Source organism: Muscardinus avellanarius (assembly GCF_963383645.1).
Source record: "Muscardinus avellanarius genome assembly, chromosome: 14".
Taxonomy (NCBI): Eukaryota; Metazoa; Chordata; class Mammalia; order Rodentia; family Gliridae; genus Muscardinus; species Muscardinus avellanarius.
In genome coordinates, this window is record NC_137800.1 from 92426011 (window position 1) to 92449117 (window position 23107).

General features: G+C 47.2%; 1 protein-coding gene across 2 annotated transcripts in view; it reads left to right on the forward strand.

Moving 5' to 3' along the window:
* ZFAND3 (zinc finger AN1-type containing 3) overlaps positions 1 to 23107 on the forward strand; it is a gene marked incomplete at both ends in the record, with an annotated part of 238664 nt that overhangs the window by 90648 nt on the left and 124909 nt on the right. For both annotated transcript variants that reach the window (XM_080710853.1, XM_080710854.1), the window contains one exon: positions 5288 to 5328. In XM_080710853.1, the coding sequence (XP_080566979.1) occupies positions 5288 to 5328 (41 nt within the window). The remainder of the gene's footprint in view (positions 1 to 5287; positions 5329 to 23107) is intronic.

The following is a 23107-nucleotide window of genomic DNA, read 5'->3' on the forward strand; positions in this document are numbered from 1 at the left end:
TGCAGGCTCCGGGGAGCATCAGTTTGCCCTGCAGCCTCTGGGAGCTAACCACCCGCTCCTGGGCCCTGCGCAGCCCGTCTCCCTCTTCATACCACTTTCCCTCCTGCCTGCGTCTCCATAACGCTTCCAAGCCATGTAGGCCTCACCTGGGTAATGCAGGGAAACCGCAGGCTTACAGAAGATAGGTTAATCTGCAGGGGTTACAAATTCCAGGGGGTATGATTTCTTTTTTGGCAGTACCAGTATTGGGGATTAAACCCAAGGGCATTCTACTTCTGAGCTATGCTGAGAGCGCGCTCTCTCTCGTGCGCTTCCCCCCCCCCCTCTCTGTGTATACACCCCCAGCCCTAGTTTTTAGTCTTTTTACTTTTGAAATGGTCTCACTGAGTTGTGAAGGGCCTCACTAAGTAGCTGAGGCTGTCAGCGAACCGTGATCCTCTGGTCTCTGCCTCCCAAATGCTGGGATTACAAGTCTGTGCCACCACGCCCTGCTTCTTCTTATTTTTTATTTTGAAACAGAGTCTCACTAAGTTGTGGAGGGCCTTACTAAGTACTGAGGCTGTCCTCGAACCTGCGACCATCCTGCCTCAGCCTCCCAAGTACTGGGATTACTAGTGTGTGCCACCATGCCCAGCTTTCTTTTTTATTTTTAACAGGGTCTTACTAAGTTAGTGAGAAAGAACCTCACTAAGTAGCTGAGCCTGGCCATGGACCTGTGATCTTCCTGTCTGAATCTCCCAAGTACTGGGCTTACAAGCATGCGCTACCACGCTTGGCTTCGGGGATTATGATTGTGTGTGTGTGTTTTGCTGGGATGGAATTCAGGGGCATTCTCTCTTCAAGCTACTTTTACTTTTTGTTTTGGAACAAGGGCTTGCTAGGTTGCTGAGAGCCTCACTACCTTGCTGAGGCTGGCTTTAAACCTGCGATCCTAATCCCTGTGCTTGGGAGGCTGAGACGGGAGGATCGCGCAGGTTCGAAGCCAGCCTCAGCTACTTAGTGAGGCTCTCGGCAACTTAGTGAGACCCTGTTCCCAAATAAAGTATAAAATAGGACTGGGAGTATAGCCCCGAGGTAAAAAGCCCCTGGGTTCCACCCCCAGTAGCACAAAACAAAACTGTGATCCTCCTGTCTAGCCTCCCAAGCCCTCCATTACAGGTGTGTGGCGCCTGCCTGGCTAGGACTTGTCATCTTTAGGCCGGCATTATTGAACCTATTAGAGCCTGGTTTTAGAAACATGGAAGCTATTGGGGGTCGGGGCGCAAGGGGCGAAAGGAGAATCACGCCTGCCTTGCAGGCTTGCTGCACACAGAGCCTGCCCGCCGATCCTGCTGCTTTTACAAAAGTAGGCGGCCAGTAGCTGTCGGCTCCGGCCGGCTCAGGTCTCCAGCATCCAGTGAGAAGGCTCCGGAGTGTGTCTCAGCGCTGTGGGCCTCAGTGTCCTTGGCCCCTGCACTCAGCCATTCCGTCTATAGCCCAGTCTGGCCTATTTTAGATTTAATATGTTTTGTTTCATAATATAAGCATGGTATTTCTTTTGTAGCCCAGCTGATGGTGCTGAGAAGTTCCCACTCAGCACGGAATGGATGCGATTTATTTAGGTGGTGGGAACTTTAAATGCATACACCACCTAAAGAGACCGAGTAGCGACTGAGGGAAACCTCCACTGCCTTGTTCGTAGGACACTAGCGCCAAGCCCGGCGCACTTGGGCTGTGCTCTGCAGCCGGCCTCTGGCGGGCAGCAGGGGTGCCGGGCGCGTGGCGGGAGGTAGTGGACCTGCTTCTCAGGGGAGTTGCAGTTGGCGGAGATCTCTTCAGCCTCACTCAGGTCCTCCTTGGGTAGGAGAGGTGGCTAGGAGTGTGTGCGCATGTGTGTAGGGGGTGTGGTGTGTGTGCGCATGTGTGTGTAGGGGGTGTGCTGTGTGCATGTGCATGTGTGTGTAGGGGTTTGCTGTGTGTGTGCGTGTGTGTAGGGGTTGTGCTGTGTGTGTAGGGGTTGTGCTGTGTGTGTAAGGGGTGTGCTGTGTGTATAGGGGCTGTGCTGTGTGTAGGGGCTGTGCTGTGTGTGTAGGGGCTGTGCTGTGTGTGTGTGTGTGTAGGGTCTGTGCTGTGTGGGGGCTGTGCTGTGTGGGGGGCTGTGCTGTGTGTGCATGTGTGTAGGGTCTGTGCTGTGTGTGGGGCTGTGCTGTGCTGTGTGTGTAGGGGCTGTGCTGTGCTGTGTGTGTAGGGGCTGTGCTGTGTGTGTAGGGGCTGTGCTGTGCTGTGTGTGTAGGGGCTGTGCTGTGTGTGTAGGGGCTGTGCTGTGTGTGTGCATGTGTGTAGGGTCTGTGCTGTGTGTGGGGCTGTGCTGTGCTGTGTGTGCGGGGTCTGTGCTGTGTGGGGGCTGTGCTGTGTGTGTGCATGTGTGTAGGGTCTGTGCTGTGTGGGGCTGTGCTGTACTGTGTGTGTAGGGGCTGTGCTGTGTGTTGGGGGCTGTGCTGTGTGTGTAGGGGCTGTGCTTTGTGTGGGGGGCTGTGCTGTGCTGTGTGGGGGCTGTGCTGTGTATGTAGGGGCTGTGCTGTGTGGGGGGGGCTGTGCTGTGTGTGGGGGGCTGTGCTGTGCTGTGTGGGGGCTGTGCTGTGTGTGCGGGGTCTGTGCTGTGTGTAGGGTTTGTGTTGTGTACGTGCATGTGTGTAGGGTCTGTGCTGTGTGGGGGGCTGTGCTGTGCTGTGTGTGTAGGGGCTGTGCTGTGTGTAGGGTCTGTGCTGTGTAGGGGCTGTGCTGTGTGTAGGGTCTGTGCTGTGTGTGGGGCTGTGCTGTGTGTGTAGGGGCTGTGCTGTGTGTAGGGGCTGTGCTGTGTGTGTAGGGGCTGTGCTGTGTGTGGGGCTGTGCTGTGTGTGTAGGGGCTGTGCTGTGAGTGTAGGGGCTGTGCTGTGTGTGGGGCTGTGCTGTGTGTGTGCATGTGTAGGGTCTGTGCTGTGTGGGGGCTGTGCTGTGTGTGGGGGGCTGTGCTGTGTGTGGGGGGCTGTGCTGTGCTGTGTGGGGGCTGTGCTGTGTGTGCGGGGTCTGTGCTGTGTATAGGGTTTGTGCTGTGTGCGTGCACGTGTGTGTGCTTCCAACGGAGAGGCCTTGCTCTCTCAGGGACGGACTTGGTCCTCGAGTCCACGCCTTCAGTTGTAGGGCTGCTCTCAGGGCCATGCGGCGTGCTGGCGTGGCACCGTGCGCTCCTCAGCTTCTGTCCTGGGCAGAGGCCCGTGTTTGGCGTGGTGCAGCACAGGCTCCCCATCCCACCATTCCCGCAGTCTTGGCGAGCCTCCCGCCCTCCTGGAGCTTGCGCCTGCGCCGAGCGCCGGGTCTGGAGGAGTCAGGTGCTGTGCCCGGCGCACAGTGGGCTGCTGCCCATGGCATTTGTCACTATTGGTAGCAGCTCTTTATCTGTTTATTCATTGTTTGTTTATTGACACTTGTTTTTTCCTCAGTGCACAATTATAGAGAAATGCCCACTAGTTGGTACATCACCCTCTCTGTAAAGAGAATAAGGCCCTCCCCGTCTTGCCGCTCTGTGGCAGTTACTTTAGACTTCTAGTTCTGACACGCCGGAAGCACTCAGGAAAGAACACTTCCCGGGGAAGGCTTTCTGTAATCGCAGCTGTAGTAAAGGAGGCAGGGCAAGTTGGGTTTTGTTCCACTTTTAGGGGCCATTCTGGTCCGAGGCTAAGCTGTCGGGAGGGAAGTTGTTGAAGAACGAGGCAGAAAAGGGCCCGCTTGCTGAGGTCGTCTTCCAGGAGGCCTTTGGAAGAGGGCTTTCTGGAGCGAGAGGGGCCCAGGGCACCAGCCACCCGCCGCATCTCCTGCCCCGCTCTGTGCCGTGGCCGGGGTGTGAACAGAGGGTGGGCAGTGGAGCACCAGTGCGGACCAGAGGCCAGGCGTCCTGCCGCTGACTTTCCAGCTGTGTGGCCTTGAGTGAGGCTCTGCCCTTGACCTCCAAGTCCCCCAGTGCAGCCTTGGAGGAGATGGAGGGCTTCCCTATTCGGTTCATCACTTGTAGTTAACTGTAAGGTGTTTTCTGGTCTTACAGAAATGCTAATGTGATTTTTCAAAAGGTGCATTTTGGAAGCAAAGCAGTATGGTAATACCCATCTTAGAGGCCTTTGGAGGTCAGTCAGATAATGTATGTTAAATGCCTGTCCAAGCTAGTACTCAGTGAGCTGTAGCTATTGTTAACAGATGAAAGGTCATGGAAGACAATTTGACTGGGGACATTTGAAGAGAGACTTTGAAGCAACAAGGTCATATTGTGGCCAGGATCGGAACTGGTCTAGAAGGAGGGACGGGAGATGAGGGAGGCTCAGGAGGTCTTGTCATGGAGATGGAGTGAGTGTGCCCGTGAGGAGACCAGTTACCTTTCTCAGGTAGCATTCTGGCTGTTGGCAGTGATGGCTCCAGTGCAAACCTGTGCCATCTTCTGAGCATATTTAATAGTTCTGAACTTAAGGTTTACATTAGCTTTTAATCACAGTAAATAAAACAGTGGTTAGCTGGGCATGGTGGCGCAAGCTTGTAATCTCCACGCAGGTTCAAAGCCAGCCTTGCTAGCTTAAGAGACCCAGTTTCCAAATTAAAATATAGAATAGGTCTGGGAGTGTAGCCCGGAGGTAGAAGGGTTCCATCCCCAGTAACACCAAAACAAAACAACATACGAACAAAAAAACAAAACAAAAAACAGTGGTTAGCTCCCTGTTAGACTAAAAGTAAAAACATACATTGTATCAGGTGGCTGGCCAGGGACCTGTTATTAATTTATTAGTTCAGTTGTGTAGCCAAGAAATTCTTTGCCTACATTTCAGGTATCTTATGTTTTGACAGAACATAGATTCCTGAGGTCAAGGGACACCACTAGGAGGAGTGCTGGACCGATCCAGGGGAGTGTAGTAGGCTTGTGTGTTGAATAAAAATGGGGGTGAGCTGGGCACTGGGGCACACACCTGCAATCCTGTACAGGATTGTGGGCGTGGAGACAGCCTCAACGATTTACTACACCTTTAGCAGCGTAGCAAGAACCTGTTTCAAAATAAACAAAAAGAGCTGGGGGTATAGCTTGGAGGTCGAGCACCTCCTGGGTTGAATCTCTGTTACCAAAAATCAGACAAGCCAGCAAACTCCAAGTGGGGGTGGGATGGGGGTGGGGAGGAAAGGCTCAGGATGTTGCTTGAGCAGTTCTTACTTTTCAGTGAGTTGGGGATCTGTGGATTGGAGTGATACGGATTTTTTAGCTCTCCTTTCTTTCTTTCTTTTCTCTTTGCCCTAGGTCCAGCAAGACTATGAATCTCTGTTCCAAATGCTTTGCTGGTAAGTTCAGAAAGGGGTTTTAAAACATTTATCTTAACCTTCGTAGTTGGGCTGCTTTTGGGACTGTGTGGCTCCGCAGTTCTTGCGCACGTGTGAGAGCAGCGTGGCTCAGCGAGGCGGCCCGCGGCGCTGCCCAGGACCGACTTTCCTTGGGCTGCTGGTGGTGTGCATTGGAGTTACAGGAATGTGTTGTTCTGGAGGGGAATGAATATGTACTAACCTGATCTGGACCGCAGTGGAATGGGAGAGTAGGGCCAGAAGACTGCTTTCCTGCTGGTCAGGAAGAGTCATGCCAGGTAGCCCCTTCTAGCCGCCGCCTCCTTGGAGCCGCCCTGGGTAAGTCACGCCACCTCCTTGGGCCCTAGATGCATTTTTCCTGAAATGAAGGGCTGGGCCTTGATGTTTGCCACCAGCTTCTCTAGCCCCCACTTGCTGATTCACTTCTTGAATTATGGTTCTTTCCTGAAGTTGAAACCCTCACTTTATTATTATTATTATTATTATTATTATTATTATTATTATTATTATTATTATTGGTGGTACTGGGGTTCCTGGAAGCCCTTTTACTTCCGGGCTACACTCCCAGGCCTATTTTTTATACTTTTTTATTTGGAAACAGGGTCTCATAAGCCAGCGCGCGCAGCTGGCTTCGAACCTGCGCGATCCTCCTGTCTCTGCCTCCCAAGAGCGGGGATGACAAGCGTGCGCCACCATGCCCGGCCTCACTTTATTTTTAATAGGAGAACTTTATGTATAAAAAGCTAATCTTTACTAATTAGAATACGTTTAACATCTTTATTAATTTTGTCAAAGATAAAGCTGGACGCTAAAGTGCTAAGGACAGATTTTAATCAGTAGTGCACTTGCAAATAGAGGAGAGAGTCTGTCACGAACTGACATTTTCTTGAATTTGTGTGGAGGTGACTCCGCATCGTAAAGGGAGAATAAGGAGGTAGGAACGGGTAAACTGAGACTCAGAATTAGAGAGGCGAAAGTCACAGAGCTGGTAGAGCAACACCGACCACGTCAGCTGTGTCTGTTAGCTGTTGGAGAGTTATCAGACTTGTGGTTATATTTTCCTACAGAGACTGGATGATAGAGACCCATCCTTCTTCATGGTCACATTTTAAGAGAATGCCTTTCAGGTCTTAGAGAAAGATATTCTGGAGTTGCAGGTGACACCTATGTATGTATCTCAGAGGGAAGGAGGAAGGGCTCACAGTTGTAAGTCCTTAAATAAATGCTCTGAGGGGTGGGCAGGGCCTACCTTCACTTGTTGGCTTGAGCCAACAGACTGTTTTTGTAGCCTTGAGCTTAAAGAAGTAGACATGTTCAGGGGGAAAGAAGGCTGTGTAGGGATGGAGCCCTGCTTGCCAGAGAGTATGGTAGAGTTAGAGCCTTCTAATGTAGGGCAGGGCAGATGAGCTGATATGGCCTTCAGCTTCTATTGGCCAAGGTGAGGCCTCACAGAAGAGTGCTCAGAGGATCCTGGCTGGAGTTTGATCAAGGAAGAGATGATTTGTTAATTTCTCATCTACTTATTATGTTATTTGAGCAAAGAAACGATCATAGGATAGGCTTTAGATATTTACATTAGTGCCTAAATGAGCGATAGATGGCAAGAAATTGGGAGGGATGGGGAAGCTTGGTAGTTGTATGTGTTCAAATATTGGAATTTAGCCAGGCAAGTGGCACACGTCTGTAATCCCAGGACTTGGAGGATTGCAGGACTGGGGCTAGCCTTAGCAGTTTAGCAGTACTCTCAGCTACCTAGTGTAGCCATGTATGTATGTATGTATGTATGTATTTTATTTTGCTGGTACTGGGGATGGAACCCTTCTATCTCTAGGCTACACTCCCAGATATTTTATATATATATATTTTATTTGGAAACAGGGTCTATTAAGCCAGCGAGGCTGGCTTCGAATCTGCGTAATCCTCCTGTCTCATCTCCCAAGCGTGCACCACCACGCCTGGCTAGTGTAACCCTGTTTTAAAACAAAAATAATAAAAGGACTGGGCATATAACTCGGAGGCAGGATGCCCTTAGGTTTAATCCCTAGTGGTCCCCCCAAAAAAGAGTTTGCTAAATGGATTAAGTTTTTAAAGAAATGAAACATTATTAAGTTTGGATTTTATTAAGATATTACCGATGTGAAGAAATGCCTCCTCACTGATGAGAGTTTGACTCCAAGTCAAAAAGCATAGTAGATTGTGTATCTACCTTCAGATAGAGGTCAACATTGCAATTCCGTAAGCCATGGTTTTGGGAGACCAGGCACCTTGAATAGTGTGGCTCCTATCAAGTACTCATAAAGAGCTTTCTCATGTATTGAGTAAAAAGTTAGCAACCACCAGCACAGCCAGATGCCAGCCATGGTCTTTTGTCACTTGCTAGTTTACAACCACAGAAAGCCAATTGTCTCTCTGTACATATGCTGGTTTTTTTGTTTTGTTTTGGTGGTACTGGGGTTCCTGGAAGCCCTTCTACCTCCGGGCTACACTCCCGGACCTATTTTATATTTTTATTTGGAAACAGGGTCTCTTAAGCCAGCGAGGCTGGCTTCGAACCTGCGCGATCCTCCTGTCTCCGCCTCCCAAGAGCGGGGATTACAAGTGTGCCACCATGCCCGGCAATCTCTCTGGACATCTGTGTCCACTTACTTTTTTTATTTTTATTTTTATTTTTATTTTTATTTTTTGGTGGTACTGGGGTTCCTGGAAACCCTTCTACCTCCGGGCTACACTCCCAGACCTATTTTTATACTTTTTTAAAATTTGGAAACAGGGCCTCTTTAAGCCAGCGCACGCGGCTGGCTTTGAACCTGCGCGATCCTCCTGTTTCCACCTCCCACGTGCGGGGATTACAAGCGTGCGCCACCACGCCTGGCCCACTTACTTTTTAAACAGCTTTGCTTTTAAGTATATTAAGGGAATATTTCAAGTTTGTAAAGAACATGCTCTCCTCTCTCCTTCATCTTTACCTCCGTGTTTATACTCCCTCCACAGGAGTTTGATGGATGACTAGGAGCATCTTTCTTGTAAAGCGTCATGTGTCTTCTTGAAATTGAAACGAGAGAAGACCATTGGGTTGGAAGGTGTATTTGTGAGGAAGCCTGTGAGGCCCTGGGTGTGGTCCTCAACGCCGCAAAGACTAGGGCAGTGTGCTGCGCAGATGCTGCCGTAGCATGCCGGGGAGGGCTGGCGCGGGGTGGTGAGCATGCAGAGGCCACGGGTGCCACCTGGCCCTCACAGCCACTGTGCCCCTCAAGTGCCGCCCCGCAGGGCACTCAGCAGCTGGGTTCCCAAAAGCAGTCCTGAAAACTTTTGTTCTTGTATGGGTTTTTAGTAGCCATTTTTACGAGGTGCTGTGGTTATGTTTCCACAGTGGAGTGCTGGGGACCATCTACTCAGGGTGATTATCGGGAGAGTGTGGATCTGTTTGACAAAGAAAATAATAATGATAACATAGAAATAGCTATTAGGTACCAGTCAGAAGGCTAAATTGAAGAGCTTTATGTTTTACTAATTTCAAAATAAATGTGTGTGATTAAAATGTGCGTTTCAACTTGTTTACATAGTTTAAAGTTTTGTTGAGATCCTAAGTTGTGGGTTAGGAACTGTGAATGTCATGGGTTCTTATATAGGGGTGTGTGTGTGTGTGTGTGTGTGTGTGTGTGTGTGTGTGTGTGTGTCCAACCTACTGCCTCTTTTATTTATTTATTTTTTAATAAATATTTATTGGTGCAATGTAGACATACATCTCAATGGGATAAAAAACTTACGGAGACATACATGCACACATCACCCGATCAGCCCCTACCCAATCTCTAGCCCCTTCCCTCCCCCTCCCTCCTTCCCATGCTTGGCTTCCTGGCTGACTGTGATGTGTTTAAGTACATCATGTACATCATGTGCTTTAAAGAGTTTCCCTTCAGCCAGGCGTGGTGGCGCACGCTTGTAATCCCCGCGCTTGGGAGGCTGAGACAGGAGAACCGCACAGGTTCGAAGCCAGCCTCAGATACCCAGAGGTGGTATTGCTATGGTAAGTTGGTTTTCCTTCTGAGGATCTTCTATACTGTTCTCCAAAGTGGTTGCACCAACTTGCAATCCCACCAACAATGTATTAGAGCTTCTGTTTCTCCACATTTATTCCCACTTACTGAAAACCTGAAAGCCAGAAGGTGAGTAACTTTGACAGGATGATCCACTCACAACCAATTTTTAAAAAAAGAGGTCACTGGATCTGGAAATCTGCTGAGATGAGGTGAGGCCGCGGCAGCTTCTAGTGCTTCCTGGCCACACAGTTGAGGAAACCCGCTGGCCCTTTGCTGTGGAGCAGGCCCGGCCTCGCTGGCTACAGACCGGCCTCGCCGTGCGACGGGCTGTGGTCCCTGTCACTGTGGCAGGACGTTTACAGAGGTTCCCGTTTCCCCTCCATCTACATATATATATATTTCTTTGAGTAGGAGAAAATGGCTCGTGTCATTTGCAGAAGCTCGGAGCCCAGTTCCCTAGCAGCAATGGATTTTATCTTCCCACTGAGAGCGGAGGCTCGCAGCCTCGCCATGGAGAGTGGGATCCGCTGCTCCAAGCACCCCCGGCCCCCAGCGCAGCGCAGAGGAGCGCAGTGGCCATGAGCTGAGGTCTCGGGGCACTCAGCCCCGCAGTATGGGCGGGGCTCCCTCCGACTTGCCCCAGACGGTTCTCTTACATAGTGTGTTGTCCAGAATTCCTGCACGTGTGCAGCAGAAGCAGTCTACTCTGGGGAGATTTCTTAAAATATTCAAAGTAGATTGGATTGGATCTGTCTGCCTCTCCTGAATACTTGCCGCTGCAGCTGCCGCTATCATGGTCCATCTCCGCGAAACTTTTTCTTACATGGTATGTTGTCCAGAGTTCCTTAACACGTGGGGTAGGAACAGTCTCTTTTGGGGAGATTTCTTCTAAAATTCAAGGTGGATTTGGTTGGACCTATGTGCCTCTCCTGACTACTGGCCGCCGCCGCCACCTTCTTGGTCTCTCCTAGAGTATGCTGTTGTTTAGTTTTCCTGTGCATATGTGGCAGGAGCAGTCTGTTTTCTGATCTCTTCTGGGATATCCCTCCAAAAATCACTTTTCTTGCAGTAGCAGGCGCCGCGCTGCCGTTATGTTTCAGGTAGAAAGTCATGACTGGAAATGTTTCTATGTGTTGTCCCAGTCAGCTATTAAATCAAAATCTGTTGTCCAGGGTTTCTCAGAGGGATGCATGTCCTATTCAGCCGCTGCCAACCTACATTGCTTTGACCATGGTTGTTGCTGCAGCTGCCGCCATCTTCCTCCCTCTTCAGTATTTTTTAATACAAGAAAACAGTACGTGTCTTTTACAGGAGTTTGGGGCCCAAGTACTTAGTAGCAATGTGTTTTATCTCCCCACTAAGAGCGGAGGCCCACAGCCTCACCATGGAGCGTAGATTCTGCTGCTCCAAGCGCACCCAGTCCCAGCGCTGCGCAGAGAAGCTCAGCGGCCAGGAGTGTCCTTGGCTCCCAGGACGCGCAATGCCGGCTGACCTGAACATTTTTCTTACATCGTATGTTGTCCTGAGTTCCTGAGCGTGTGGGGCAGGTGCAGTCTACTTTTAGGAGATTTCCTCAAAAGTTCAGGGTGGATTAGAATGAATCTACCTGCCTTTCCCTGATACTGGCCGCTGCTGCCACCACCATCTTGGCCCTCCTCCCGAGCATTTTTCTTACATAGTATGTTGTCCAGAATTCCTGAGCTTGTGGGGCAGGAGCAGTCTTTTTTTGGGGAGATTTCCCCAACAGTTCAAGGCGGGTTGGGTTGGATTTATCTACCTCTTCTGAATACTGACCGCTGTCCCCACCAGTGTCTCTGCCATCTAGGTCTGTCTCTTCTCTCTTATATTTTAGGTAGGAAGTCATGGCTTTAAATGTCACTATATGTTGTCCCAGTTGGATATTAAACTCTGATGTCCTGTCCTGTTGGCCGCTGCCAGCTTCTGTCCTGTGGCTGCGACCGCCGCCATCGTGGCCCCTTCTGAGATTTGTCGAGAATAGTTATACTTACATATTCCTACTTATCAGCCATTGCCAGCCGGGAGAGAACTAATAGTTCTATGTAGTCATTTTCATTTTTACTTTTATTATTTTTTAATATTGTCACATAGTTATTGTTTTAAATTAAAAATGAAAGTAAGTAGGGGTTTATTTCCCCCATTGCCACATACTTTGTGTCCAATATGAAAATTACCAAGTTTTTTCACTGCTGTCAGATTTTCTATCTAAAGTAAATAACAGAGTTCCATAATTCATGCTAACATACCATTAGTTTGTTTTTTTTTTCCCCCCTTTTAGAAATAACACATGCGCAGGGCGTGGTGGCACACGCTTGTAATCCCCGCGCTTGGGAGGCGGAGACAGGAGGATCGCACAGGTTCGAAGCCAGCCACACTGGCTTAAGAGTCCCTGTTTCCAAATAAAATATAAAATAGGTCTAAGAGTGTAGCCCGGAGGTAGAAGGGCTTCCAGGAACCCCAGTACCACCTTAAAAAAAAAAAAAAAAACAGAACAAGAAAAAAGAAATAACACATGGACATGAGTTAAGTGCTGACTGAGAAAATACAAAGCAGCGCCGCAGCTCTGTGCACGGGACTGAGCCAGGGTGCTCTGTCACTGAACCAAGTCCCCAGCAGTTTGCATTTTTATTGTGAGACAGAGTCTTGCCAAATTCCCCGGCTGGCCTCAAACTTACCATCTTCCTTCTTCAGCCTCCAGAGTCGCTGGGATTATAGGTGTGTGCCACCGTGGCAGGCTAGAATCCTGTTTTTAATTAAACTACATATAATGTGTATAGCTGCCTGGGATAAAGTTGGAAGATGATACAAGAAAAATTTAATTTTGATAGTCTGTAGGTAAAAGTAATTGGCAATTTAAATTTTGTCTGTTTTTCAGATTCAAGATTTATTAATGTGCCGGGTGTGGTGGCGCATGCTTGTGATCCCAGCATTCGGGAGGCTGAGACCGGAGGATCACGGTTCGCGGACAGCCTCAGCTACTTAGGCCCTCCGCAACTCAGTGAGACCCAGTTTCAAAATAAAGAATACAAAGTAGAAAGCCGGGCGTGGTGGCGCACACTTGTAATCCCTGTGCTTGGGAGGCAGAGACAGGAGGATCGCACAGGTTCAAAGCCAACCGCGCGCGCTGGCTTAGGAGACCCTGTTTCCAAATAAAAAAATGTAAAAATAGGTCTGGGAGTGTAGCCCGGAGGTAGAAGGGCTTCCAGCAACCCAAAAAAAAAAAAAAAAAAAAGTAGAGCTGGGCGTGTTGGCTCACGCTTGTAATCCCCGCGCTTGGGAGGCTGAGACAGGAGGATCGCGCAGGTTCGAAGCCAGCCTCAGCTACTTAGTGAGGCTCTCAGCAACTTAGTGAGACCCTCTTTCCAAAAAAAATATAAAATGGGTCTGGGAGTATAGCCTGGAGGTAGAAAGCCTCTGGGTTCCACCCCCAGTACCACCAAAAAAAAAAAAAATAATAATAATAAATAAAAATAAGTAGGGCAGAGGAGGGGTTGTGGCTTGGAGGTCGAATGCCCCTGGGTTCCATCCCCAAACCTGCAAAAAAAAAAAAAAAAAGGTTTATTAATGTAATCGTACAAATAACAGATCTTTAAAAATTAGAGTGCAGGTGGAATACTTTAGCACACTCTAGAAGGGATTTGTTTCTTTGTGGAATGAGCAAAATAAAGTCATGGAGCTTGCATGCCGGGAAGGTAAATGTTGACATCCAGGGTGATATGGGGCGGCAGCGCTGGCACAGGGCCAGAGGTCAGGTGAACAAAGGCTCATGCTTTGCTCTGGTGATGTCCGGGGTGGTAGCAGTGCTTACTGCACAGCAAGTCAGTGAGTCAGGCACACTTGGAGTTCTACGCCATCTCTTTGCTACCTCCATTCCTGTCAGAGCATCTCCGCCCACAGGGCGGCCACGGCTGCAATCCCAGCACTGGAGAGTCAGACAGGAGGACTGTGGTTTTGAAGCTAGCCTCAGCAACGTAACAAGACCCTGTTTCAAAATAAGCAGTAAAACAGGACTGAGGGTCTAGCTCAGAGTAAGAGTGCATCTGGGTTCAATCCTAGTACCAAAAAAGAAAAATGAAGAAATGGCTTGATTTCAGTCATTAAGTCACTTTTGAAAGGGAAGAGTTGTAGGTTACAGCTGAATTTTGAGGATCTACCGTAAGAACAGAGTGAGTCTGAAAAACTTGTAAGCTTTTTGTGCATGTGTCCTTTGAGAAAGTCCAGGAACCCTATACGCATCAGTAATACAGTGTAAAAATTAACAACCTACTCCAGTGAGTGAGATTTTGGCAGATTAGTGGGATCTGTTAGCATGTCAAACTTTTCTGATTGTCATATTACTTTCCCCCCAAAGATGGCAGCTGTAGCTCCTTGATGCGAAGCATTTGAACAGGGTATTGCTGTCTTTGTAATTCTGCTGACTGGTTTACTTGTTATGTTGTCTGATTTCTTAAAATTGAAAGCCCAAGAAAAATTTCTCAAGTACCCCACTCACATTGGTCATTGTTAAAAGGGGACAGTTCAGCTGGTTGGGGGCTCTCTTAATCATTTTGTCTGTTGTTTGGCAGCTGGCTCTAAAATTTAGGATATATAGAGTGCTTATCATAAATGTCCACAAGCCCACAAGAACTAACAAATATCAGGGTTTTGGTTTTTTCCTTCTTTTTTTTTTTTTTTGGCGGTACTGGGGTTCCTGGAGGCCCTCTATCTCTTGGCTACACTCCCAGACCTATTTTATATTTTTTATTTGGAAACAGGGTCTCTTAAGCCAGTGAGGCTGGCTCCGAACCAGCGCAATCCTCCTGTCTCCGCCTCCCAAGCGCGGGGATTACAAGCGTGCGCCACCACGCCTGGTGTTTTCCTTCTAATTTTAAAGGACACTGAAATCTCATAAATAGTATTTCTTCTAATCATCAGTTCTGACCTTAGAGAAGACCACTGTCTTTTTATCCTTGTATTCACACTTTGTCATAAGTGGGTGTTTAAATAATACAGAATGCCTTTAAAAAGCACAGTTCTAGGGATTGAACCACACCCTTACACATGCTAGGCAAGTGCTGTACCGTCAAGCCACGATGCGGCCCTGTAACTGCCATTTGCTTTCCATGGTCACCCTGTCGCTTTGTTTTCAGAGTAGTCCTTGTGAAACAGATTGCAGTGGCTCGTGTTGCTGTGCTGTGGTTGCTCTTGTCCTCCAACCCGTGTCCCTTGCAAACTTGCTCAATCGGGAATAATAAATCGGGCACTGAGTCTGTTTGGGACCAAGATCCTCAGAAAGATGGACAAGGGCTTAGGTTGCAGTTCTGCAACCACTTATCTGCAGCGACTTTTTCCCTTTTTATGAAATAAACTCCTTTAAGTTCCTGTTCAAGGCACTAAAAGTGGAGATTCCTCTCGGGGGGGGGGATCTGAAATAATTGACATGGACAACTGCCTTCTGTGCAATTGACAATGTTTTAATTTCCATCACCAGTATTTATACCCTATACCCCGTGTAAGCACCAAAGGACAATAGTGAGGCATTAAGTGTAAACAAGATAAACAGGATAAAAGAAGATCCATGGCATCACAGTATAAGATTCGTCTGGGACTAGGTGATTAAAGTCAGCCCCCTTGGCCTTTGTCATTGGAATCAAGTTTCTGGCCTCACAGGTGAGCCCTAGGGGGCAAGGTCCGGAGTCCGGAAAGGCATCCGGGACAGGCGTCTGTAAAGGCGGGGGTCACACCCAAAGTCTGTTTTGGGGAAATTCAGTCTTCTAGGATCTCCTTTGATCCTTCCAGAGTCTTTCTGTCTCTAGGGCTTAGTCCAGGCCCTCCTTTATCAAGATTCATAGGCTGCATTACAGATTTGGTCCTGTCTGCTCCGCCATCCCCTATAAGGCAAAACTTATATTACAGTTAGTAGACAGGGCAAAAACATTATAACACAGGTGATTGGATTTCTATAATTGTTCTTTAATGCATGATCTTGAGGCAGACTTTTGAGTTATTTTACTGTCCTGCTGCTGAGTCACAAACGGTAGGCTTTTGTTAAGGTAAGAGCTTATCAGCATCTCTTAAGGGGAAACAAATGGCCCAGATTTCAGAGACAGTTCTACATCTCTTTGGGAAATGGGGCAAGAGGTAGGTTTGCAGCTTCCCCTGCTGGCAAAGAGGTGCTGGGAGCTAATCTTTAGACCAAAGGACCTGCTTGCGGAAAAACCAAAAAGAATTTTGCAGCCCCTGAATTCTGGCTGCTTTTTATTAAAGCTGGAAGAATATAGAGAAATTCTGAGGGTTCAGGCATTTTTACTAGAAAATTTATCTTTCATGGGCTCAACTTTTTCCACAGTCCTAATTCTTGGGACCCTGTTTTAGATTGTTGGAGCTTATTAGTGTAGAAATCTAAGAGCAGGGAGTATTTTTGCCAGAGATGACGCCTCCTTCCTCGGGGCGTGGCCTCCGTGGGTCTTGCCGAATGCAAGCGTTTGTCACGCTTGCATTTGCCGAGGGGGGACGGTGGCAGTCCCTCCCCTTCCGTGTGCTGGAGGGGCACCCCACCACGTAACTGTGGCTGGCATTGTAGTTGCAATCTACATTTGCCAGAACCGGTCTGGTGTGCCTCTGTCCCACTTGATTGATGAACCATTGGTCCCTTCATTACAGCATGCCGGTCGGTGGACAGCCCAGCTGTTTACGCCCAGCTCTTGCGCTGGCCTGCACCTGTTGTTAGAAGGAGCAGCCCCTCGTTCTCCAAGGGAGGCCGGTCTGGAGCAGGAGCCGCTCAGGTGGTCAGCAGTGCGGACTGTGGTAGCCCTTCTGACCCTCCCTCTTTAGCAGCCTGAGGTTTCACTAATAAGCAGCCTTAAATCTGGTGGCTAATTTAATAGTAGGATTACTGAAACAGTATGCTAAAGATGATGATGTTGTGGAAATTTTGCCAAATAATCATTGAACTAGGTATGGTGATGGCATGCTTGTAACCCTAGTACTTAAGGGACAGAATCAGGAGGATGGCACTTCTCAGTAACTTAGTGAGACACGTAGTAACCTAGCAAGACCCCATTTCAACCCCAAAAGTAAAAAGGGTTGCGGGGGTGGGGTGAGGGTGAGCTCAGGGCGTGGCTTGAAGGTTAGAATGCCCCTGGTTCAGTCTGAAGTACCACACTGAAAAAAAATTGTCAAATTTCTAATGAGAGCCGGGTGCGGTGTCACACACTCGCATTCGGGAGGTAGAGACCAGAGGATCGCAGTTCGCAGACAGTCTCAGCATGTAGCGAGGCCCTTCACAGCTCAGTGAGACCGTGTTTCTAAAAAATAAAGACTAAAACAGAATAGGGCTGGGGGTGTTGCTCGGAGGTACAGTGCCCCTGGGTTCCATCCCCAGTACTGCCCCCCCCAATAAATCTAATGAGAAACAAAGCATTTAGTGCTGTGAGTACAGAAAGGTTGCAGTTTTTAGGTAGAAAAACTGTGACCACGTCAGATCATTACAGGTCAAGTGGAAGAAATTGAGTATTTACTGTGTGTGTGTGTGTGTGTGTGTGTGTGTGTGTGTGTGTGTGTGATTGAAGATGGAGTCCAGGAGCAGTCCATCTCTAAGTTACGCCCTATTTAATTTTTTAAAGTGTTTGCATGGTATTGTTGATGGATTGATGAGATTAAAGATGACTCAGTGATTTTAGAAGTATAGGGTAGTCAAGGAGAGCTGGGGAGGAGACAGAGATCGCTTTCCTTCCATCGGCATCTTTTACTGAGAGTTTTAACCAAAACATTGTAAATATGATTAATTACAGGAGACAGCAAAGCTGTCACGGACGAGTCAGGAAAGACAACAAGGTGTCACGATGAGTCGGGGAAGGAAAGGCAAACAGGTTTTCAGGGTCCCTGCTTATGGCAGGACCCCCACTTTGGCCCCATTTGGTCCTTGGAAATTTCGTTGTGTCCAAACAGATCTTCACTTGGATGGGCATTTTGTGTCCCTCCCAAGCCAGACTGAGGCGACCTTAGAGCTGTTAACGGGAAGGCTTCCAACAGAACAGGGGCTCGCCGTGGCAGAGGGCCTTGCTAAGTGGCTGAGGCCGCTGTGAGCCTTTGGCCTCCTGTCTCAGCCTCCCAAGCACTGGGCCACAGGCGTGGCCACCAAGCCTAGTCTGTGCTTTTCTTGTGCTTTTACTTTCAGTTCAATTATAGTTTGTGTCTAGATCTTCAAGGGAAATCAGAGGAGCAGTGCTGGAAGCTTCAAAGATGGGCTTACTTGGGAAAAGATGTGTGATGGGAAGTGTTTTTTGTCTAACGCATTTTGTTTTGGTGGCGAGATTTTTGTTTCTTAGCATCTTCCTTGTTCATATAACTTTGCATTCATTAACCTTGCTTGCCACACTCCATAGCGAAGCCACTATTTCTAATTTAGTCTCTTGTATTTAGCTTTCCAGAAGGTTTTTTAAAAAATGCTCACAAGTGTGATTTAATTGTAAGCCTGTTTGCGCGTTTTCAGGTGGGCAAAGATGATGAGTCTGGTGTTTGGACGGTGTGACCTGTGGGTCGTGTTTGTTTAGCCTTGCTGTTCCGGCCTCTCCTGCATATGTGCGTAAGAGTGCTGGAGAGACTCGTGTTATGTCCGAACTCAGCTGCTCTGTTGAGTTATGGAGGTCCTGAGCCTGTGCCTTTGTGCATTTGGAGACCTTGTGTGTGTTACAGAGACACTAGCAATTTGTCCCCAGGCTCCTCGTGGGTTTGTTCCCCACTTGGCGGGCCCTAGTCCTGGGCTGTTAATTGTACGTTTCTGTGCAGTTTGTTCATCGTGTGTTTTGTAATCCAAGCTGGATGTAACGAGCTGTGTGCTTCAGGGACCTGGCTTTGCCTTGCCAATTAGAAGGAAGTGGCTGGCTACTGAGAAGCAATGTGTTTTAAATAAAACATGGCACCTCCAAGTGGGATTGGCACTCGTTTGGAGATAAAAAGATGCAGGTTTAATTCTGACTCAAAGAGGATCTGGTATTCAAAGTCAGCATGTTTTGGGGGAGGAGAAGGGTCAAGGTTTACCTCTATACCGTGGTTTTGTACAGTTTCTGTGTGACGAAAGAAATTTAAAACTTAGTCATTTTATACCTTTCTTCCCCCCTTCATGAACAGTTGGGATATATGTTAACAATTATTTAAATTCCCAAGTACTTGCCCGGCGTGGTGGCCACGCTTTTAATCCTCACAGCTGGGAGGCGGAGACAGGAGGATCGCACAGGTTCGAAGCCCTCGCTGGCTTAAGAGACCCTGTTTCCAAATAAAAATATAAAATAGGTCTGGGAGTGTAGACCATAGGTAGGTTTCCATCCCCAGTACCACCAATAAATAAATAAATTCCCAAGTATTTAACCAATGGCAATTCTTCATGTTTAGGAAGGGGAGGATATATGAAACTAGTACATCAGATTCTAATTTTTCTAATATATCAAGCCAAGTTTTCAGTGTAATGGGGACACTTCCCAGAGGTACTTGAAAATTATGGAGACAAATATAAGGTTTTGCTATTTATTTATTTATTTATTTATTTATTTATTTTGGTGGTATTCTGCATCTGAGTTACACCCCCAAGCCCTATTTTATTTCTTATTTATTTATTTATTTTTGTGGTACTAGGGGTGGAACCCAGGGGCTTTTATACCTCTGGGCTATACTCCCAGACCTATTTTATACTTTATTTGGAAACAGGATCTCACTGAGTTGCTGAGAGCCTCACTAAGTAGCTGAGGCTGGCTTTGAACCTGTGCAATCTTCCTGTCTTAGCCTCCCAAGCGCTGGGATTACAACTGTGTGCTGCCACGCCCAGCTTATTTCTTATTTTGAAACAGAATCTCACTAAATTGTGGAGGACTTCATTAATTTTCTGAGGCTGGCTGCAAACGTGTGATCTCCCTGTCTCGGCCTCCCAAGTTCTGGTATTACAAGCACATGCCACCATGCATAGCTAAGTTTTGTAATCTTGTATGGTGTCATTTTGTTTTTAGAGTATAACAGAATTTTGAGCCACCATAACTTAAGCCTGCTTAGAAGTTTAGGTGCACTTTTCATCAAACATTTAAAAACAAAGGTATTTTTGAGTAGAACTTCACAAACTAATGACTTATTAGTACACTGGATAGAAGTACCCTTATCACTTGCTTCTGGTATTGTATTTGCATCTACTCTGAAAGTAGTGGAATTCTGTTTTTCGTTATCAAACTCTAGATTTCAGCATTGGCGTAAAGAAAACACAGAGGTGCATGTGTTTTTCTGTATTTCATAGGACCTATTTTGAAGAAAATATGGGATGGTATCAAAACTTTAAAAAAAAGAGAAGGGGAAAGTCAGACATATGAGGACATGTTATAGAAGATAAGAGTCTGTGGGTCTGAAGAGTTAGTTCCCAGTGTGAAAGGGGTGACCCCGAGATGGTGTTTCATAGCCTAGGATTTATACTGGGTGCAAGTGGATCTTTTTGAGTGGTTTCCCTCTATCAAGTAGCCTGGTTTTACAAACCATCATAAACCAGACAAACTTCTCTCAGTAGTTTTAAAAGGTCCTGCGGAGCCTGGCATGGTTCTGCACACCTGAAATCACAGTAATTGGGAGGCAGAGACAGGAGGATCCGGGGTTTGAAGCCAGCCCCAGCAACTTAGCAAGACCCTGTTTCAAAATAAAAATAAAATAGGCTGGACATATTCTTGTTAAGTTTTGCAGATAACTCTAGTTGTATCATAAATAAATTTTACAACTTTTATCGTATGTAAATTTAGAGAACCATCTAAACACCTTAGTGGTGCTTTGGTCTCTGCGGGCTGTGTGCTTTGTCGAGTACTTGTTTGAAAGATGTTTGGGCCTTGGCGTGTGCATTTTAGATGGGGTACGTGTGGGCGCTCAGTGCCTCAGCTGCAGTGAGAGGGTGGTGAGGAACTTGCAAGCACGCAGCTTGCCACTTTTTTTTTTTTTTTTTTAAACTTGAGACCAAGGGAACCTTTTCAAAATTTTGGTAAAGGTCAGGTTTCATGTACTTCCTGCTTGAGCTCTGTTTGACTGAATGGAAAGCCATTCACCATGGCCCAGGATTTTGTGAACACCTTTTGTGTGTCCATACCCTTTTTAAAAACAGAAAACAAAGACTTAAGAAGCCTCTTTTCATAGATTTTTGTTGGACTGCTTAAAAGAGCACCAGCCTTAGAGATGTAATTGCTTAGATATTTCAAAAACGAAGCCCCCTTTTAGATAGTTTGTTTCTTGATAACCTTTCTTAATAGTCCCCCCTATTTCTTGATAGCTTTAAGTTTCTTTTTTTTTTTTTCTTTTTTTTTTTTTTTTTTTTGGTGGTACTGGGGTTCCTGGAAACCCTTCTACCTCCGGGCTACACTCCCAGACCTATTTTTTATACTTTTATTTGGAAAAAGGGTCTCTTAGGCATCGAGGTTGGCCTTGGCCTTGAACCTGCGTGATCCTCCTGTCTGGGCCTCCCAAGGGCTGGGATTACAAGCGCGTGCCACCACCCCCAACTTTCACGTATGCTTTTTTTTTTTTTTTTTTTGGTGGTACTGGGGGTGGAACCCAGAGGCTTTTTACCTCCAGGCTATACTCCCAGACCTATTTTATACTTTATTTGGAAACAGGGTCTCACTAAGTTGCTGAGAGCCTCACTAAGTAGCCGAGGCTGGCTTTGAACCTGTGCGATCCTCGTGTCTCAGCCTCCCAAGCACGGGGATTACAAGCATGCACCACCACGCCCGGCTTCACGTATGCTTTTTAACTGAAAATTATAATTTCTTTGAAGAGAAAATCTTGCTTATTTTCCCCTCAAGTACTTGAAAGAAAACACCCTACCCAGGCCTCATGGTGTATTTTGCAGACTTGGTGCTGTCAAGCACAGCTCCTTTTTTTTTTTTGGTAGTGTTTATTTGTTTAAAATAAAAAAGAAGCCGGGCGTGGTGGGCACGCTTGGGAGGCGGAGACCGGAGGATCTTGGTTCACAGACAGCCTCAGCTACTTAGCAAGGCCCTTTGCAACTCAGTAAGATCCTGTTTAAAAAAAAAAAAGACTAAAAAATAGGACAACAACTTAGCACGACTCTTTCACAATAAAAAATAAAATAAAATAAAGGCTGGGGTGTAACTCAGTGCTCCTGGGTTCAATACCTAGTACCTAAATAAATAAAATTTAAAAAATCACAAATAACTTTTATGGAATGATTTGATAGTACAATGCTAACCAGATGTTCCCCAATATTTTAATATTTATTTCCTACAAGAATATGTTTCTTTTGAACTGAAATGTAAAAATCAAATACAGTGCAGTTAACATTGATACATGGCTGCTGTCCCATCCTCAGGCCCAAGTTTTACAGTTACTCTAGTAATACCTTTTACAGTAGATGACCCTAATGTCTGTTTTATTTCCTTCTGAAAGAATCCCTTAATTTTTTTTCTTGACTTTCATGGACTTGGTACTTTTGAGATCACATGCCAGCTGTTTTATCTCTTATTTTTGGACTGTTACATAAATGATGCTTTTCTAATTGTACCTCATACTCTAACCAGTTAGTAACGAAGGCTTGTCCCCTCTCCCCCTCTTGTGCGGCACTGGTATCTAATCCAGGGTCCCTCTACACTCCTAGTTTGAGTTGTTTGTTTTTGTTTTGAGATAGTCTCAGAAAGTTGCCCAGGCTATCTTCGAATTTGCAATTAACAAATGGCTTACGGGAAAGAGCTTTAAAACTATGTAGATATTCCATCTCGTGGCTCATTCAGTCAGGCCCTTGTGCCTCTCCCCGATCTGTGCAGTGGATTATACCCTGCATGGGCCTCGGGGCTGTGTCTGTTTTGACGAGCCCGCCACTCTGGAGCGTCCTCTGGCTTCCTGGCGCAGACGTCCTGGTTCATCGTGTACTTTCACGCTCCAGCCTGGGCAGGCAGTCACTTTTCAGAGGAGCCTGCCTCTTTTTAGTGGAAAGATGTGCTGAGAAGCCAAGGTCTGGGGATTCGGGTGCTCTTGGCACACGCACCTGCATTTGTGTCTGAGTGCGCTGACGACTGGGGATTCACGTTGATGATTCCATCTCCGGCCCCGTGCTGTCGGGCGCGTTCTGGGTTTAGCGCCTTCCTCTTAAGTCACGCTCTGCTCCCACGCGAGGCACCAGCTGCACTACCCTTCCTGCCTTTGCGCTCTGATCAACTGCCTTTGTTCACGCCGTCTCGTGTTCACTCCCCTCTCTCCGGCCTAGATACCTCTGTTTCTTCTTAGACTTAGTACTTCTATTCCAAATCCGTCTTCTATTCTCAGTGTTGACTCCTCCTCCTCAGGCCACACGGGCTTCCTAGTGACTCTGTTATGTGGACACAGACCTCTTATTTTGGTGTTCTCTAGGCTGTATACATTACAACACTAAGAGTTTTTACCTGGTTGTCCTTCTGGTAGGAGAGTACCAACTAGAATATCTAGTGGGAGGCAAATTTAACATTAGAGCTGAAAAATAACACTCCTGGTTTTCGTTTGGGTCAATAATTTGTATTCTGCAAACAGTCACAGAACAGGAATTGTTCCTTTGACAAGAAATCGGGACTTAATGGCCTGCTTCCGGAAGTGTCATTAGATTTAAAAGAAAATTCAGCTTACTGTTCTGCAGAGGGTACAGAGCGAGGTGCACTCCTGGGTGGGTGGGCAGGAGGGCTTAGCATGAAAGGGAGAGGGGTCTGCACTGAGGACTGCCG